Source organism: Myotis daubentonii, chromosome 14 (genome assembly GCF_963259705.1).
Source record: "Myotis daubentonii chromosome 14, mMyoDau2.1, whole genome shotgun sequence".
NCBI classification, from domain to species: domain Eukaryota; kingdom Metazoa; phylum Chordata; class Mammalia; order Chiroptera; family Vespertilionidae; genus Myotis; species Myotis daubentonii.
Window position 1 is genome coordinate 26,443,109 of NC_081853.1, and position 20,306 is coordinate 26,463,414.

The following is a 20,306-nucleotide window of genomic DNA, read 5'->3' on the forward strand; positions in this document are numbered from 1 at the left end:
GGTGGGGAGGAGGAGAACCACATCTCCTGAGAGTCAAAATAATCAAGAGAATCATTTATGCTTCCTGGGCACAGGTCACTGATAAAACAGATGTCACTCTGCAAGTCAACCAAGAATGTGTGTGGAGCATACTTGTACAGAGTGATGAATCCAGCTATGCTTCCCCAAGGGCAGCCTGGTTGTAGGTGGGGGGGGGGGGGGGGACATAGATGTGCCTGCCATGGATGTTTCTGATTAAACAAAAAAGTTGCAATTCCATCTCAATTGGCTTGAACACTTCTCTGATGTTGGCTAATCTCAAGCCTTCTGCAGAGGGTATTGGGGCCCCATTGAGAACTGGACTGTAATTTTTTTTTTTAATATTGTGATAAAATTCACGTAACTACTATCTCAAACATTTTTAAGTGTACAGTTCAGTGGTATTAAATTCATTCACACTGTTGCACAACTACCACCACTATCCATCTCTATAACTCTTTTCACCTTGTAAAATTAAAACTTTGTACCCATTAGACCAGTGGTTCTCAACCTTGGCTGCACATTAGAATCACCTGGGAATCTTTTTAAAATCCTGATTTCTGGGCCTCATCCTCCAGAAATTCTGTTTCTTTGTTACTAATGTTGTGGCCTCACCCCATAACAAAGAAACAGAATTTCCAAAGGATGAGGCCCAGAAATCAGGATTTTAAAAAGATTCCCAGGTGATTCTAATGTGCAGCCAAGGTCGAGAACCATGCATTAGGCAATAACTTCTATTCCCCCTCTCCTAGATCCTGAAAAATACCATCCCACTTTCTGTCTCTATGGTTTTGACAGTGATGAATCAAGCTATGCTTCCCCAAGGGCAGCCTGTTTTACTTATATATGAGGTATAAGTAAAAAAAAAATTACTTATACCTCATATAAGTAGATTCATACAGTATTTGTCTTTGTGTGACTGCTTTATTTCAGGTAGCACAAAGTCCTCAAGGTTCATCCATGTTATAGCATGTGTCAGAATTTCCTTCCTTTTAAAGGTTGAATAACATTTCATTGTTACTGTAGATTGCATTTTCTTTATCCATTCATCCACTGATGGACACACGGGTTGCTTCCACATTTTAGCTATAGTGAATGCTGCTGCTATGAACATGGGTGTACAAATATCACTCAGAGACCCTGTTTTTAATTCTCTTGATCTATACCCAGATGTGGAATTGCTGGATCTTCTGGTAATTCCATTTTTTGTTTTTTGAGGAATTGCCACACAGTGTTCTACAGTGGCTGTACCATTTTATATTCCCATCAGCAGTGCACAAGAGTATAACCATCCTCTTCCACTCTTGGTTTTTTTGTTTTTGTGATGGTAGATATCCTACTTGGGTAGGATGAGGTAGCATCTTATTATAGTTTTGATTTGTATTTCCCTAATGATTAGTGATATTAAACATCTTTCATGTGCTGATTGGCTATTTTATATGTTCTTTGGAGAAATATATTTTCAAGTGCTTTGCCCATTTTAATTCAGCTTGCTTTTTTTGTTGAATATTATATGTTCTCTATATATTCTGGATATTAATCCTTATGATATATAATTTAAAAATATTTTCTCCAATCTATGGACTGCCTTTTTACTCTGTGGATAGTGTCTTTTGATGCACAAAGTTTAAAAATTTTCATGAAGTCCAATTGGTCTATTTTTTCTTGTATTGCCTATTCTGTAGTGTCATATCCAAGAAATCATTGTCAAATCCAATGTCATAAAGCTTTTCTCCAATGTTTTCTTCTAAGAGTTATATTGTTTTGGTTCTTACATTTAGGTCCTTGATCTATTTAAAGTTAATTTTTGTATATGGTGTTAAGTAAGAGTCCAACTTCATTCCTTTGCAGGTGGTTGTCCAGTTTTCCAGCACTACTTATTGAAAAGACTGTATTTCCCTATTGAATGGTCTGGGCACCCTTGTAAAATCATTTGATCATATATGCAAGAGTTTACTTCTGAGCTCTCTATTCTATTCCTTTGGTTTATATATCGGTCTCTATACCAATACCACACTGTAGCTTTGTTGTTAGTTTTAAAATCAGAAACTGTGAGTCCTCCAGTTTTATTCTTTTTTCAAGACTGCTTTGGCTACTCAGAGGTCCCTTGAGATTCCATGTGAATTTTAGGATGAGTTTTTCTATTTCTGAAAAAAAAAACCATAATTGGGGTTTGAATAGCAATTGCAATAAAACTGTAGACCACTCTAGATGGTACTGACATTTTAACAATATGAAGTCTTCCAATCCATGAATGTAGAACATGTTTCCATTTACTTATGTCTCTTTTCATTTCTTCCAGCAACAATTTATGATGGTAGCCATTCTGGCAGGTATGAGGTGGTACCTCATTATTGTTTTAATTTGCATCTCTCTGATGATTAGTGACTCTGAGCATTTTTTCATATGTTTCTTGGCCATTTGTATGTACTCTTTGGAGAAGTGTCTATTCAGGTCTTCTGCCCATTTTTTAAATGGATTGTTTGTCTTCCTTTTGTAGAGTTATATGAGTAATTATATATTTTGTAAATTAATCATTTACCAAAAGTATCATTGTCAAATATATTCTCCCATACAGTGAGTTCCCTTTTCATTTTGATGCTGGTTGCCTTTGCTGTGAAGAAGCTTTTCAGTTTGATGTAGTGCCGTTTGTTTAGTTTTTCCTTTTGTTTCTCTTGCTCTAGGCAACATATCTGTAAAAATTCTGCTACATGAGATGTCAGATACTTTGCAGCCTACATTTTCTTCTGGGATTTTTATGGTTTCATGACTTACATTTTAAGTCTTTTATCCACTGTTAGTTTATCCTTATGTATGGTAGAAGTTGGTGGTATAGTTTCATATTTTTGCATGTACTTGTCCAATTTTCCCAATACCATTTATTGAAGTGACTGTATACTCCTTTGTTTGCTTTTTCCTCCATTGTCAAACATTAATTAAACATAATGGCTTGGGTCAATTTCTGGGTTTTCTGTTCTGTTCCATTGATCTATGTGCCTGTTCTTGTGTCACTACCAGGCTGTTTTGATTACAGTGGCTTTGTATTATAACTTTATATTCAGTATTGTGATCCCTTCAACTTTGTTCTTCTTTCTCAAGATTGCTGTTTATTTAGAATCTTTTTTGGTTCTATATAAGTTTTTGGAATGTTTGTTCTAGATTTTTAAAGTATGCCATTGGTATTTTAATAGGGATTGCATTGAACCCATACATTGCTTTAGGTAGTATGGCCATTTTAATGATGTTAATTCTATCAATCCATGAACATGGTATATTCTTCCACTTGTTTTTATCTTCTTCTATGGATATAAAATTCTTTTTTTGTTTAATTTTTTTATTAAGTTATTACATATGTGTCCTTATCCCCATGTTACACCCTATCCCCCTCACTCATGCCCTCATGCCCCTGTTGTCTGTGTCCATTGGTTAGGCCCGTGGTCAGCAAACTGCGGCTCACGAGCCACATGCGACTCTTTGGCCCCTTGAGTGTATCTCTTCCACAAAATACCACGTGCGGGCACACACGTACAGTGCGATAGAAACTTCGTGGCCCATGCGCAGAAGTCGGTATTTTGTGGAAGAGCCACACTCAAGGGGCCAAAGAGCCACATGTGGCTCGCGAGCTGCAGTTTGCTGAGCCACAGTTTGCTGACCACTGGGTTAGGCCTATATCTTTGCATATAAGTCCTTTGGTTGATCTCTCCCCCTTACCCCCACCCTTCCCCTACCTTCCCTATGAGGTTTGACGGTCTGATCGATGCTTCTCTGTCTCTGGATCTGTTTTTGCTCATCAGTTTATGTTGTTCATTATATTCCACAAATGAGTGAGATCATGTGATATTTATCTTTCTCTGACTGGCTTATTTCACTTAGCATAATGCTCTCCAGTTCCATCCATGCTGTTGCAAATGGTAAGAACTCCTTCTTTTTTACCGCAGCATAGTATTCCATTGTGTAGATGTACCTGGATATAAAATTCTTGATTGACTGTTTTTTCTTTTAGTGCTAGTTCCTGTGGTTTCCAAAATTTCTGATGAGAAATCTGTTAATAATCTTATTGAGGATTACTTGTATGCAATGATTTGCTTTTCTGTTACTGCTTTTAAGATTCTGTCTTTTGAAAGTTTGATTATAATGTGTCTTGATCTGGGTCTAAGTTCCTCTTAGATGGAATCTTTGGTGTTTATATTCAAGACTTTCATCAAATTTGGTATTTTTCAGCAATTTCTTCTTCAAATATTTTCAGTTCCCCTCTCTTCCCCTCTCTCTCTCTCTCTCTCTCTCTCTCTCTCTCTCTCTCTCTCCCCTCCTCCTCCTCCTCCTCCTTCTGGGACTCCTGCATTATGTATGTTGTGCTACTTGATGGTATCCCATTGGTTCCTTAGGCTCTGTTCATTTCTTTTCAATCTTTGTTTTTCAGATTCAATAATTTGCATTGCCCTATCTTCAATTTTGCTGCTTCTTTCTTCTGCCTGTTCAAATCTGTGAATTATAATGTTTTATGTTTGTTTTACATTTTTTAACAGTTATTTTCTGTGTGTGACAAGTGTTAGGTGATCTGAGGATATGATTATGTGAAATTTTGGAGATAATCCTCCATGACTAAAGTTCCAAAGGCATCTATTCAGGTCCTGCCTGCTTCTGAGTTTCTACTGCCCACCCAGCTGGAGCCACATGCTTTCCCTGGATATGTGCAGGCTCAACTTCACCTTGATCTAAAAAATAAAACCTGGCTTCATGTCGGCATTTCTCAGGCTCCAAGTCAGCTCTGAGGACCGCAGAAGGATTTTTCCTCGCTGTTAGCCAAGTCTTGGGGTTTCTGGCCAGTACTGAGTACCATCTCTCCTTTCTGACACCCTATGTGATTCCTGGTCCCTTCCCCAACTCTTCCTACCACCAGAGACCAAAGACTTGACTCTGAGGACCAATTACCAGCTGGTTGACTCCTGGAACATCTGCTGGCCTGAGCATCCATGTCTGGCCTATACCTGGTTGCCTTGGGTCCTCAGGGGTGGCAGTCTCTTGCCTCTATAAGGAACATTGTTGACAGACTTATCTCAGTTCTCTCCTTGTATAGTTGGGTTACTTTCCAGAAAGAACTATTGTCCTCTGGGAGTAAGTCCAACTCCTGGAACCTATCTGCTCCAAGTCTTCCTGGCCCTACAACTCCAAATGAGGTCAGCTGGTGAGGTGTAATAGCACATGAGCATGGAATAGATAGAAGGAGAGGAGGGGAGGAGAGGGGAAATAGGGGGGCATCGTAATACTGTCAACAATAAAATAAAGCAAAATTAAATTAAAAAACTATTAAGGAAGGTTCCATTCTAGCATGTATGTATGAGAATAATTCCATAATCAATAAGAAATGCAGCATCACTGAACATATATCCTAGTGAGAATGATGAAAGAGTAAGACAAATTGCATATTGATGGGATATCAGAGGAAAACAACCAGAGGGAGACAAAGAGACCAACCAACGTAATTAATTTTTACTTAGGAACAACCTTACTCAAGGCATTACACTTGAGGTCACTAGAAAGAAAAATCATGAAATCATTGTGTGTCTTGAGGGTACTTTGTTTTGCCTTAAAGTAATTGTATCAATTTAGGGCCAGGAGGGGATATGATAAAACCGAGTACATAAAGTGGGATTCCAGAAGTGATGTGGGCTATTGAATCACAGTGAGAGAAGATGCATCAACAGGGAAATGAGAGGGGACAGCTGAGTCTACTCTGTGCAGGGAAGCTGAGGTTGTCAGCTCCATTAGGAAGTCAGTCTTTGTTTTGGAGTCCACATGTGTACCCTTGGCATTTAGAACAGTGACTGAAAACTAACAATTGTTTAATAAACATTTGTTCACTAACTGAAAGGATATAGGATCAGCTTGATACGGTGAGGCCTGGAGGAAGGCAAATCACACAGCCAGCCAGGGGCAGGGGCAGGAATAAAATCCAAACTTCTCAACTTCCAGCCTTACCTCCAGTGTCTGTGGGAATCAATTGGACAGTCTTTGAGCATTCCTACCTTATATCGATCCTACCACCACCTCTTTTGAATGTAGTCCTCCCCTTCCTTCCCCATTCCACCACTCTGTAACCAAACCCTGGGGAGGTGAGGGGAGGCCTGGAAGTTCCTTGAGGCCTTAACCTGCCTTATCCAATTCATATCTCTTCTAAGCTTCTGTCTTCACAGTCATTGCTATACTGTTTGGCCTCATCTGACACCCATTCTTTCCCTTAAGCCTTTCCTTCTGTTGTATGTCTTCCTTAATAGAATAGGAGTGCTCTTTGTGTTTTCTGCCCACACGAACAGGCCCAGCTTAAGACAAACTGTTAGATTTTATATACAAATATCTCTCTTCAGATATTGGTTCCCCCACTTGCTTTGTGAGTAGGAGCAACACAGATCTCTCTGATCAAAGGGGTTCAGGTTGGGCTACTGAGGGAATAGAAAATGTGGGTTTGGAAAAAGTGTTGTCCCAGGTGAAGAGAACCACATCACCGGGAATGGAGAGCATGTAAACATTCAAATGATAAGACTCTACTTTGGAGTAACTGGGTTGAGATGTGTCATCTATATTGGAAATATTCTGTTTCAAAAGCTTCTATCAACAGCCAGGGAAACTGTATATTCTTCCTATCAAAAAACCAAATCAAACTATGCTATTAACCTAAACAGGGAATCTTACATCCACCTCCCCCTACCCTCCTCCCTACTCCACAGATGGGCTAAGAGGTCTTGCTTGGAATCACTGTTACCTGTTTTCTTCTTGCCTTCCTTTCCAGTTGAGAGGGAAAAGCTCAGACAGCCAGTAGAGGCTTCATAGATAAGCTGATAAGGCGAGTTCACTCCCATTATTGAGGTGCTCAGGAAGGGTTCTGGAGTGGAAGAGAGAGGGATCCTTCTTTTAATTTTTTAACTCTATTTTTTCTTAACAAAAAATATAATATGGATTTTTTGTTCTAGCAGTATGATAGGCCAGATATGCTGGTGCTCAATTGTACAAAACAGCCACCTCTTGGAATAAAAAGGCTTTCTGATAAACAAGCAGGCTCTGAGTGATTAAGGGAAATGAAGGTTCCTTTCCAGAGTACCCCCCTTCCAATATCTCTCAAGAGTGAAATGACTAGTGCAGGGAGCAGCAATCAAACACAAAAGGTAACATGATGTTACTAAAGGGCAAATGCAGATATAACTGCTGCATTAAGTAGAGAAAATAAGCAATGAGCTGACTAGAAGGAAAGTCACCTATTTCCTCTTATCCAAGACATAGAAATCAGATGCTTCTTCAACAATCAGATCAGTCTCTTGCAGAATCATGCTGTCTTCTGTAGAATAATTTGATTATCTGAACATTTAAGAATTAGAATTTAGCAGCCCCATCACTCTGGAAAATCTTAATCATTCTTACATAAATCTCATCAAATCCTTTCCTTATTCTCCCCCCAAATATGGCCATTTCACTGGTTGTTAGGAAATGGTAAGCATTTCATTTATTGGCATGGTATATACAAATCCATAAAGAAAATGGCAAACCTGACTTGACAAGTAGACAGAGATAATAACCAGAGATTGCAAACGGGATGATGCAACGCACAATCACTCACCATCACTAGTGATCCAAAAATCACTAGTGTACAATAGAGCACCAAAAATTGAAATCAGAACAACCTTCAGCACCTTTTAACTTAGCAAAAAAGAAAAGAACTAACAATAGCCAATGCTGGTAAAGATGGAATAAAACTAATCAACCCTGCTGGTGTAGAGAAAACGCATCAAGAAAGCAATATTTAGCAAGAGCTAAACACATATTGAGACCCTCTGCCCCAATAAGCCCTCTCCTGGGTAATCAATCTTAATCACCAATACAACAGAAATAAGTGACATATATAAAGTTCCATATTACAATGCATAAAATACTAATAACAAAAAACCTGGAAACCTAAGCATTTGGTTAATTATGAAACATACATATTAGAAGAAATCTACACCAACTCAAAATAACAATTATTAAAAGCATAGAGCCATGTTGGAAAACATTTGTCTGTTAAGTCAAGGATACTGAGAAATAGAACATTGCAGTATTCTTTTAAAAGTATATACACATAGGGGAGAAAGAGAGGGAGAGAGGGAGGGAGAGGGGAAAGAAAGGAGTGAGGGAGAAAATTGAATAAATGAAAGAAAAATAGCTACATATGCAAAGATGGCAAGATTACTTGCTTTCTTTTTTGGTATGTTTTATAAAATGATATTGCCATCAACCAAAAATCAAGGAGTAGTCTAGTTTTCTTTCATGACAAGCCAGGACTAGCAGGTATTAAGGGCAGGAGAAAAGGCTAGAACTAGTCTTACTACTATCTGGCAACAGCTTTAAGGGAACAATACTACTCTTAGACTCAGTTAAAGCTTTGGTCTAGAAAACCATCTTATTCATGCAAAATAAATTGATTTCCACCTTAATGCCTTCCTAAAAGAAATGGATAGCTTCTTCATACATATTTTGTCATTTTGATTATTTTCCCCAAACTCTAGGCTGGTTTAAAGAAAGGTGTGTCTGGAACCAATGTGGCAACAAGTGAGAGAGAATTCCTGGGGAGTGTGATGGGGAGATTTTCCCAGTGCTCTGCTAATGCAGCAGGGCACAGACATCACCAAAAGGATCTCTCTCCAAGGTTCAGCTTTCTGCAAGTTCTCCTCCACTAGATTAGCCACAGCCTAAGGGGACACCAGATGTTACTGCAGCACAGGTAAAAGCCTGTGACTCTGGAGGAATGCTTGACTACTTTATGAGGTAGAGTGCGATTGCTAACAACCGTTTCCTTTTCAAGGTGAGGGAACAGAATATTCAGGTGGGAGAGCACCATGGGCAGGTCTGAGAATGGGTGCTTGGGCCAGAGCTATCATGACACCCCCGTGGGACTCTCCCTACTCACAAACAGACCAACAGGTAGCTGTCCACCCCAAAGGAGATTGATCTCTAAGCCCTATAGGGAACACAAGGTGCAGAGCTCCATATGTGCTGGTAACTATCTGCAAAAATAGTTACAGAACAATGTAGAGGACCTGTGCTACCAGGGCACAGCTGATCCTGAACAGAACCGGCATAAGATACATCCACTGCATGGTAAACAGTGTGGGAGGAAATGTTTGGGATTTTAATCTTAGAAAAGGAAAACAAAATTTATTTTTAAAAAAAACACCAAAACACCTTCTTTTACCTTGTATTTAACAAAAATTAATTGATATTGGAGCACATGCTAATTGTTATAAGAAATAAAGACTGTGTTGACTTTTTTCCTGAATGGTTGTATGTTAACAATAAAATGAGTCCCTTCATGTTTGTTTTTTGCATCTCCTACCTCACAGATACCACCAAACTGCTCTCCACAGGAATGGCACAAATTTATACACTTACCTGCAGCATCTGCGAATCTCCATTGCTCCACATCCACCTCCACGCTTGGATGTCAAACATTTAAACGGGACTTGACCTTTCCATTGCACTCTGGTTGGTACTGTTTGAATTCTCACCTAAGGGCTGAAGCTCGGGTACCCACCTTTCCCCATCAGTCCAGCACCAAAGCAACTTCTCCCGAATGTGCCAACCAGGGAGTCAAAAGCCATCTCTTTGGCATTGAGGTGGAGGAGCTGGCTGGCCTCCACAAAGCGCCTTGTGATGTCCAAGGGGTTGGCACCTAATAAAGGAATCAACAAAGCAACTCATTTTCCTCTCAGCATGGGCTAATGTTTCCAGAAAAGGGCCTCCATAAATGGCCAGGGAAATCAGGGTAGAGTGTAGATCCATATCTAGGATAAGAAAGTGTGAGGGGGCTCCTAATGGAAGGGTCTCTAGCTCTCAAAACCTCTCAAATGGCATGTTACTCTCTGCCCCGCCTTGTCCTTCTCTCTTCCATACTCATAGGCCTGGGTATCAATGCTGTTGGTATTTAAAATAATGCAGTACTTAGAAGTTTTAATTACTGATGTGGCTCTAGGTCCTGGCCTTAATCTAGAGATGACACCCTCAGAATAGATGGATCCCAGTTCTCATAACTCTCCCTGATTCTGGCTCTACTGGGCTCTGTCCTGCTACCCACCAATTGTCCCTCTTGACTGGCAACTCCACAAGCCCCTTCCTCCTGGGTGCCTTCTCTCTCCACCTCTGTGTCATTTCCAAAAACTCCACCCATCAGTACCTCTGACCTCGCACAATTCTCCACGGCCAACCTTTTTTAGTCTTGGCTCTGCAAAATTGATGGAATGGAAGGAAAAGAGAACAGAGAGAGGTGAGAGGATGAGTCTTGTGGGTAGCCATGGTAGGAGTTCAATTCCTACAGCAGATCCATGGCAGCCACCTGTTCCCAGTTCATCCTCATATACCTGTTTGGGGTAGGTGCAGTAGACACATCGGTCCAGACAGACCATTCCAGGCCCAGAAAAAATGGAGAAGAATCTGACAAGCCAGGCTTACCAGAAACAGACTCCAGCATGGCCTTCATCTTCAGGGTGAGCAGCTCAGTCAGCAAGTGGATGGACCGCCGCTGGAACTTGTACAGGGTCTCCTGGCTGGTGTGCACCCAATGACCACGGGTGGTGAACTTGCCTGACCCAGTGGGTAACATCAGTGGTGGTGGTACTGGTGGTGATGGCGGCTTCTTCTGGATGTGGATCTGCACAGTGGTTGATTCCATAGGCACCACGGGTGGAGTCCCAAAGCTGATCTCCAGGCCCCGGATGTCAGACGGGGTAGGCACCATAGGGTCAGTGATGAGCTCCTCCCAAGTGAACTCAAAGATGTTTCTGATGCCCTTAGGTATAGCAATGCCTGTGTTCCGGCACATGAGGAGTAATTTGGAAATGTTGGCCAGCAGCTTAGGGGCCTTGGATTTGTACTGCAGGTACAGTTCTCGGTTACTCTTGATGTCACTCATGTTGTTAGAGCACGCATACTGCTAAGTAATACTGTCTATCTCAGACAAGAGGGGCCTTCAGCTGTAAAGAGTCAGAGCACCCTGAGAGGTGAATGAAAGCGAAAGTTCTTTTTTTTTTTGGAAAGCCAAAGTTCTTACCTAAGGTGAAGGCTTGGAGACAGACAGAATGGGGGTGCTGAAATGGCCTTTACAGGTCATTGAACCTGGGTCCTATGGAGGAAGGAAAATAATTGGTCACACCCTCTTCCGCAGTAGGGCAAGGGGATGCTCCTCCTCCCTTTTCTTCCCAGAGAAACCTCAGATAGACCCACATTAGTGAGTCACTCTGGAGAGGGAGGGCCTGGGGATGAGTAGGTTCTAGAAATAGTTGCAGGGACAGTCACACAAACTAAGTTCCTATGGAGGAGCCCCCAGGACTGGAGGAATGGAAAGGATGGGGACGAGAGAAAGGTTCCATCATACCTTTTGTAATTATAGATCTGAGGCTGGAAGATCTGCTCGTGGTCTATCAATAAAAACCTGCAAAAACAAGAAGATATTTCATCGGCTTTCTCTGGATGAAAGGGATAAGCTTCCTGGTTGGGTAAGCTCCTGGTTGCAATGAAAGGATGGGTATAAAATTATTCAACATGTACATCCAAAGGCAGACAGGAAAGAATGAGGAGAATGAGTTTTCTTAATTCAATACTAATATTATTTGCCACATTTCATAAAACCTGAGATTTGATGTAACTAATGCACCATCTTATAAGAAAAATATCAATGCAAGATACCATTGACTGTAAGACTTATCACAATTCCACAGATGTAAAAAGGAGAAAATGTGTACCTTAAAATCAGCAAACTATAATAAGCATTTTCCCACTTTAATAAAACTTCTTGAGAACCAAGATGGCGGCATAGGTTAACGCCAGAGTTTGCTGCTTTGAACAACTACCTCAAAAGTAAAACTAAAAGACGGAAGGGACATCACCCAGAACCACAGGAACGCTGGCTGAGTGGAAGTCCTACAACTAGGAGGAAAGAGAAACGCATACGGACACTCAGAGGAGGCGCAGTGCTGAAGTCAAATTCTGAGGTGCGGAGTGCACAGAGCGGGCTGGCGGCGGAGGGCGCGGTTGGCGTTTTCAATCGGGAGGGAGTCGCAGACTCTGAGCTCCAGATCCAGGCGAGTCTTTAGGGACCCAGACTCAAACGGGAGAAGCGGGACTGTCTGGCTTCGGTCAGAGCGAGTGCAGCTTTCTCTCCGAGCTTTGCAGCGGGTGCTGGGACTCAGAGAGGCAGAGCCCCTGGGGACAGGACTGAGAGCCGCCATAACTGCTCTCTCCGGCCCACCCTATTGATCCTGTGCGACCCTCCCCGCCCAAGCCCCGCACAGAGACATTTGCCGGATAGCCTCAGGCAAAGGCTAGATTAGCACCTCCCTAGAGGACAGAAGTTCTCTCACTGCTGACACAGCTGATTCTCATAGCCACTTGGCCTGGAGGTCAAACCCTCCCTGGGATTAGCTACAACAATCAAGGTTTAACTATAAGACTGCGAACAAAGACCACTAGGGGGTGCACCAAGGAAGCATAACAAAATGCGGAGACAAAGAAACAGGACAAAATTGTCAATGGAAGATATAGAGTTCAGAACCACACTTTTTTTTTTTTTTTAAATATATTTTTATTGATTTTTTACAGAGAGGAAGGGAGAGAGAGATAGAGAGTTAGAAACATCGATGAGAGAGAAACACCAATCAGCTGCCTCCTGCGCATCTCTCACTGGGGATGTGCCCGCAACCCTGGCACACGCCCTTGACCGGAACCGAACCCGGGACCCTCCAGTCCGCAGGCCGACGCTCTATCCACTGAGCCAAACCGGTTCCGGCCAGAACCACACTTTTAAGGTCTCTCAAGAACTGTTTAGAAGCCGCCGATAAATTTTATGACATCTACAAGAAAACTAATGAGACCCTCGATGTTATATTGGGGAACCAACTAGAAATTAAGCATACACGGACTGAAATAACGAATATTATACAGACTCCCGACAGCAGACCAGAGGAGCGCAAGAATCAAGTCAATGATTTGAAATGCGAGGAAGCAAAAAACACCCAACCGGAAAAGCAAAATGAAAAAAGAATCCAAAAATGCGAGGATAGTGTAAGGAACCTCTGGGACAGCTTCAAGCGTACCAACATCAGAATTATAGGGGTGCCAGAAGATGAGAGAGACCAAGATATTGAAAACCTATTTGTAGAAATAATGACAGAAAACTTCCCCCACCTGGTGAAAGAAATGGACTTAGAGGTCCAAGAAACGTGGAGAACCCCAAACAAAAGGAATCCAAAGAGGACCACACCAAGACACATCATAATTAAAATGCCAAGAGCAAAAGACAAAGAGAGAATCTTAAAAGCAGCAAGAGAAAGAAACCCAGTTACCTACAAGGGAATACCCATACGACTGTCAGCTGATTTCTCAACAGAAACTTTGCAGGCCAGAAGGGAATGGCAAGAAATATTCAAAGTGATGAATACCAAGAACCTACAACCAAGATTACTTTATCCAGCAAAGCTATCATTCAGAATTGAAGGTCAGATAAAGAGCTTCACAGATAAGGAAAAGCTAAAGGAGTTCATCACCACCAAACCAGGATTATATGAAATGCTGAAAGGTATCCTTTAAGAAGAGGAAGAAAAAGGTAAAGATACAAATTATGAACAACAAATATGCATCTATCAACAAGTGAATCTAAGAATCAAGTGAATAAATAATCTGATGAACAGAATGAACTGGTGATTATAATAGAATCAGGGACATAGAAAGGGAATGGACTGACTATTCTTGGGGGGGAAAGGGGTGTGAGAGATTCGGGAAGAGACTGGACAAAAATCGTGCACCTATGGATGAGGACAGTGGGTGGGGAGTGAGGGCGCAGGGTGGGGCGGGAACTGGGAGGAGGGGAGTTATGGGGGGGAAAAAAGAGGAACAAATGTAATAATCTGAACAATAAAGATTTAATTTAAAAAAAAAACTTCTTGAGGGCACCTAGTGCTCATCAAATGGACATATGTGGCTGTGAGGATAGCAGACAAGCATACGCACATCTGGGTCAGGTGAACATCATTAGATGCTACTAGGTGTTTTTCATTCTTCTAAATTGTGTTTTATTTTTATTGTTTTACTTTATATCAAAAATAGACCATTGGTTGGAGAAAAGGAGTTTGAAGAACAATTTGATGAACACAAAATGGCTAGGAAAAAAATCTACAAATAAACCTCTAGGGTTTTGTAATCAGATCTGAAAGTTTCATTCATCTGATCAAAATAAATACCATAAGGACATACCATTGTCCATATGTCAATCTAAAATACATTAATAAAAATATAAAGTCACTCCTTGATTTTACATCACACAAAAATGATTTAATTTCTGAGGGGCTTTGTGAAAATGTTCTATAAAAGATGCTCAAGAATCAGAACACAATACTCTCAACAATAAAAATAAATTAAAAAAAGAATCAGCTGGAGGGGGCCAATGGGGGAAAAAGAGGGTATATGTAACACTTTCAACAATAAAGATTTTAAAAAAATAAATTAAAAAAAATCAGAACACACAAAAAAGGTTGGTCAAAGGGAAGCTGAGAGCAGAAGCCCACTCCCCCCCCCCACGCCCCCCGCCTTCTTATCACCTTTGCCAGTATTTCCATACAATGTCAGTAGTCACCTCTCTTGTCTGACTTAAATGACCCATGAGCATACTTGCTAGTAATGGTGGCCTTAGAGCAGAAGGGTCTCTGGCTGTTGCCTTCGGACAATTCTTACTACTACAGCCCTCCAACCATCAGTTCTACCACCCCAGCCTGACAATTACCCCCAACCATGTCCATGGCCGTCTTCTCCCACCCATCTTCAATCTTTCGCTTTTCAAACCATGTCCTCTCGAACCACCCTAAGTTCACCATTCCAGGACCACACCCCTGGTGCATACCATCAGGGTTAATAGAGCAGGTTCACACCATCAGCGTTTATAGAGCAGGTTCACACCATAATCTGGTGCAACCACCCTGGGGTGAGAAGGTTATTATCTCTCTGGTTTTACTGATGAAGAATCAGAGCTCTTAGGAGTTGCTTATGGACATAGGTTCTACATGCAATACTACTTCCTCACACCCTTTGAATTGCCTCTACCCATCTATCAGCAACAAGTCTCCAAAGAACAAGAATCCCATACAGCAAACCCTTCTGACATCTGGCTGACTTGCAGATAAAGTGGCTTCCTATGTCTATTTGCTGACCCCCTGGCATCTATTCCTCAGCTCTGAAGACTTGGAAAAATAGGTTCTTTTTTTTAAAATGATAAGTCTACAGAACAAAGAAACCACTCAGAATCTCTGTCATTAGGGCAGCCAGCCAGAGGATCTGACCCTGACCATGCAGAGCTGACTTTTTTTTTTTCTCTCTTTAAAACCAGGACTCAGATGAAGACAAATAAAATCCTTGAAATGTTAAATAGTTTGAGGAACTTTTCCCTACCCCCTTCCAGTTCCTTTCCTTTGAAGTTAATTTTGAAGATATGTCTTACAGATAAAAGCTAATTTTTACAATAGCTTTATTGTGATATAATTCACATAACATACAATTCAGTCTTTTAAAAGTATACAATGGTTTTTAGTATATTCAAAGTTGTGCAACCAACACCGCTACCTAATTTTAGAACATTTTCATCACCCCATAAAGAAACCCATTATCAGTTACTCTCTATTCCCCTTATCCCCAGGCAACCACTAATCTAGTTTCTGTTTCTATAGAATTGCCTGTTCTGGACATTTCATATAGATGAAATCATATAATAAGTGGCCTTCTGTGACTGGCTTCTTTCACTTAGCATGTTTTTGAGGTTTATGTTATAGTAGGTATCAGTACTTCATTTTTAGTAGAATAATATCCAATTACATGGTTAAACCACAATCTGTTCATCTAGCATTATTTGATGGATATTTTGGTTTCCACTTTTTAGCTACTATGATTAGTGCTTCTATGAACATTCATGTACAGATTTTTGTGTTTTCTTTACCTATTGCTATTCTCATTCTTCTGGAATGGATGACTGTAGCTCCAGCAGCCATTTCAAGCCACAAGGTTACTATGAAGCCACGTATTAAAGGTGGCAGTGGAGACACTGCCACCCCCAGTGAGAGCGGGACTGTGGCAGAATGGTGGAGCAGGTGAGCGGGCGGTGACAGGCTAAGGCGGGTGCGAACGGGGCCCCATCGCCCTGCCAATCGCCCTGCAGACAGTAACCAGCGGTGGCCTGGCTCCCAGGTGCTGAGGGAGCCAGGCAGGGGGCCCAGCCCCGACTGATCACCGTACAGGTGAGATGGTGGAGCAGGTGAGGGGCTGGTGCCAGTGCCAGGCCCAGGCGGGGTGCCAGGCAGGGCTGCGGGGCTGCAAGGCTGGGGGTATGAGCTGGGGCCTGATCTCTGTAGGCCACCCCAAGGGACCCACCCATGCACAAATTCGTTTTCCGGGCCTCTAGTGAATATATAAATGTAGTCCACGACTGATTAAGAAATACAGAAACAAAAGATCAACACCAGACCTGGGTGACAGATTTTCACTAAAAAACACCTTACTTCATTTGATTACTTTGATTTTTCAGTTTTTCTAGATCTACACCAATCACATCATTCTCTCCCTTCCCCAACCCCCGCCCTACTCCTCACACACATACATCAAACATTAAGCTAAATGTACACACGTATACTGACAAAATGCCTCACCAAGACAGCTGGCGAGGGTAGGTGGGAAGGCCAGAGTTGTTTCATTTTTGCTCACAGTTTTCAGCAGGTCAATAAATTCTTTTCAATGATCATCCCTTACCTTAGCCATTAAGTTTTTGTTTGTTTTTATAGGAACTGCTTGATGTATAACTAACTTAGTTCAATTTACTGACTGAAAAACAGCAACACTAAACATATATGGAGTGGCTACTCTATGTTGTATTAACTGCAAAAACCAGTACTTACCCTGTTCCAAATTCTAACTTCTATTGCCTCATATGCATGTCACAAGGTTAGCTTAAAACCACCCCATGTGCTGCACTATGGCTTTAAGAAATAAATTATACACAAGGTTTGGGCAAATGTATGGCTACACATAGCAGGAATCTCATGTATATGGATTTAAAGTTTCTCCTTTGGGAATTTTGCAAGCAAACAAAATGATTTATTTAGCCAATTCAAATGAACTATATCAAAACACACAAAGGCCTGAAGGAAAGATTAAAATGAAAACAAATAATTCAAAGCACTTTCTGATCTAAAACATTTTACTTAGCTCTACAAAGACACAAACAAGGTGTGGTCGTTTTCTGAGAAGAGATTTTACCACTACTTACTCCCAAGATAAACACAGCCATAAAAAATATATTAAATGCTTCATGTACATCTGGATGAAATTATTTGTCAATCCTTTAGTTACTAATGGGAGGATCATGTGTAGTCAGACTCTAGAGCATGTAAAAAAAACCAACATAGATCATTCAGTTATGCTGTGCAGTATAGTAGCACTATACCACATGTCTTTTTGAGCACCTGAAATGTGGTTAGATTACAGTGGTCGGCAAAATGCGGCTCACAAGCCACATGCGGCTCTTTGGCCCCTTGAGTGTGGCTCTTCCACGAAATATCACATGCAGGCGCACACGTACAGTGCGATTGAAACTTCGTGGCCCATGCCCAGAAGTCGGTATTTTGTGGAAGAGCCACACTCAAGGGGCCAAAGAGCCGCATGTGGCTTGTGAGCCGCAGTTTGCCGACCACAGGGTTAGAATGAGTAAGAAACTAAATTTTCACTTTAGTAAATTTAAAACTTCACACTTGACTGTTATTGTAAAACTTTAAACATGGTTAAGCATGTTTGGGACAATTTAGGGTATGTGAATCTACCCTTTCAGTGGTATATTTTATGAAATCTAAATATAGGTCAAGTATTTCTGATGAAAATTTTTACAAGTAGATATACAGTGGATTCTGAACGCTTGGTATGAAAAGAAATGTAGAATATCTCATTAATATTTGTGTACATTGATTAAATGCTGAAATAAAAGTATATAACAATATTAATTTCACTTTTTTAATGTGGTTCCTAGAAAGTTGGAAATGACATAGAAGACTTACATGGTATTTCTACTGGGCAAACAGTGGATCTGAAGTCTAAGAATTCTAATGCCATCTGCTGGATGCACTCATATAAAACAGGCCCATGAGAAACTGTAAAACAAATTATGTTAACACTTGAAGAACTCTGGGTCTGCAATGGAAGACAATGTAACAGCTGGGTTCATAAAACACTAAATGATCTGCTGTTAAAGAGGGCATAGAGGGGATAAATGGTAATGGGGAAAGAATTTTTTTAAAAAAGGCATTGAAAATAGGTTAAAAGTTTTTGAAATCCTAGAGAAAATCTGTTATTAGTTGACAGTGATTATGAGCCAGTACACGGACTGCTTTGCTATGTCCACCCAAGGTGCTCTGAGAAACAAAAGGTTTTTTTGAGCCCGGCCAGCATGACTCAGTGGTTGAGTGTCGACCTATGAACCAAGAGGTCACGGTTCAATTACTGGTCAGGGCACATGCCTGGGATGTGGGCTCAATCCCCAGGGTGGGGCCTGCAGGAGGCAGCTGCTCCATGATTCTCTCATCACTGATGTTTCTCTCTCTCCCTCTCTAAAATCAATAAAAGTTAAAAAAAAAGGTTACTTGGTGGCCTCTTCCATGACTACTGGCACCCATACTCTTGGGCTTATTGCTGCCTAACTAGCCTTCCCATCCCTTCTCCACAATTTGCCTTGAGTCTTTCTGCTCTACTTTATATAAATTCTTTCTCATATCTGTTTTCCTTCCTCCCTTTTTTGTTTTTCTTATGAGTCTAGGAGAGCTAATAATTCTTTTAAAAAAATATTCCAGTTTTTCTTTTTGTCTCTTCTTTTGTTCTATAAGCTGTTCCAGTGGTTCTGTAGTTTCAGCTCTCACATTTAGGTCTTTGATCCACTTTGAGTTGGTCTTGTTTATATGGCATGAGATATGGATCAAAATTCATTATTTTGCATGTGGGTAGTCAGTTGCCCCAGAATCCTGTTGAAAAAGCTATTCTTTTCCCATTAGATAGTTTTGGCACCAGTGTCAAAAATCAGTTGACCGTAAGTATATGGATTTATTTCTGAACTCTCAATTCTATCCCATTAATCTATGTGTTTATCCTTATGTCAGTACCACATTGTTTTGATTTCTGTAGCTTTGTAGCAAGTCTTAAAATTAGAAAGTGTGAATCCTCCAATTTTGTTCTTTTTCAAGATTGTTTTGGATAGCCTGGGTTCCTTGCAATTCCATATAAATTTTAGGATTGGTTTGTCCAATTTCTATAAAAAAGGCAGCTAGGTTAGTTGGTTTTAATGTATCTATATAATAAAAGCCTAAGGGACTCTTAAGGTGGAATGACCAGAATAACTGGTCGCTATGATGCACACTGACCACCAGGGGTCCTGGACTGCGAGAGAGATGTCTGACTGCTGGCTTAGGCCTGAACCCCGGGGGGATCGGGCCTAAGCCAGCAGGTGGACATTCCCTGAGGGGGTCCCAGACTGCAAGAGGGCGCAGGCCAGGCTGAGGGAAACCCCCCTCCCCAGGGCATGAATTTCGTGCACCAGGCCTCTAATATTTGATAAGAGGTATTTCCCTGATTAGGCTGACAGAATGACCATTAATAGGTCTGCAACTTTGTCCAATATGGGCCCTAGATGTTCTCAGGAATTTGGGAATTTTGTCTAACATTGCTTGATATTGGAGCAACAAGACTGAGAATAGAAGGCATTGGAGAAAGCATGAGTCTGCAGCAAACCTGAGCCTAAACTGTGTTCAAGTCCTAGATCTGCCATTTAGATGCCATATGACCCTGTACAAGTCACTGACCCTCTTTACACTCCAATTTGCAATCTGTAATGAGAACAAGGGCACTTATGTCAACACCACTGTGCTGTGGGAACAGAAAACATGTGCACCACAGAGCCCAGAGGAGGATGGGCTCCTGTGGGTGCTTGGGGGACCTGTAGTAGCACATTCTTACAGGACTCACTGCCTTGGGAGGTGGCTGTAGGAGCCTTGTGGGCCTGTCTGCTGCTGAAAAGATGATACTGAGATGTCCTCTTGGAAACTAGATCACTTCGTCGCCCACTCCTCATGTGCCACTCTTTGACAGGTGATAGTTCCTCCTGATAGATGCTCCATCAACTGATCTGGAAGCTGAATCCATGGAAAAAAGACATCTACATGCTAACATTTGCAGAAGGAATGGAGCCCTTAAATCTG

At 41.3% G+C, this 20,306-nt stretch overlaps 1 protein-coding gene across 1 annotated transcript in view; it reads right to left on the bottom strand.

Moving 5' to 3' along the window:
* C14H3orf20 (chromosome 14 C3orf20 homolog) overlaps window positions 1-20,208 on the bottom strand; it is a 62,635-nt gene extending 42,427 nt beyond the window's left edge. Inside the window, exons 1-6 of the mRNA XM_059663682.1 lie at window positions 20,074-20,208; window positions 18,120-18,212; window positions 11,414-11,470; window positions 10,492-11,161; window positions 9,578-9,715; window positions 6,779-6,898 (exon numbers count right to left, since the gene is read on the bottom strand). Coding sequence (XP_059519665.1) covers window positions 6,779-6,898; window positions 9,578-9,715; window positions 10,492-10,951 — 718 coding nt within the window. The 5' untranslated portion in view covers window positions 10,952-11,161; window positions 11,414-11,470; window positions 18,120-18,212; window positions 20,074-20,208. The remainder of the gene's footprint in view (window positions 1-6,778; window positions 6,899-9,577; window positions 9,716-10,491; window positions 11,162-11,413; window positions 11,471-18,119; window positions 18,213-20,073) is intronic.
* Window positions 20,209-20,306: the final 98 nt, after the last annotated feature.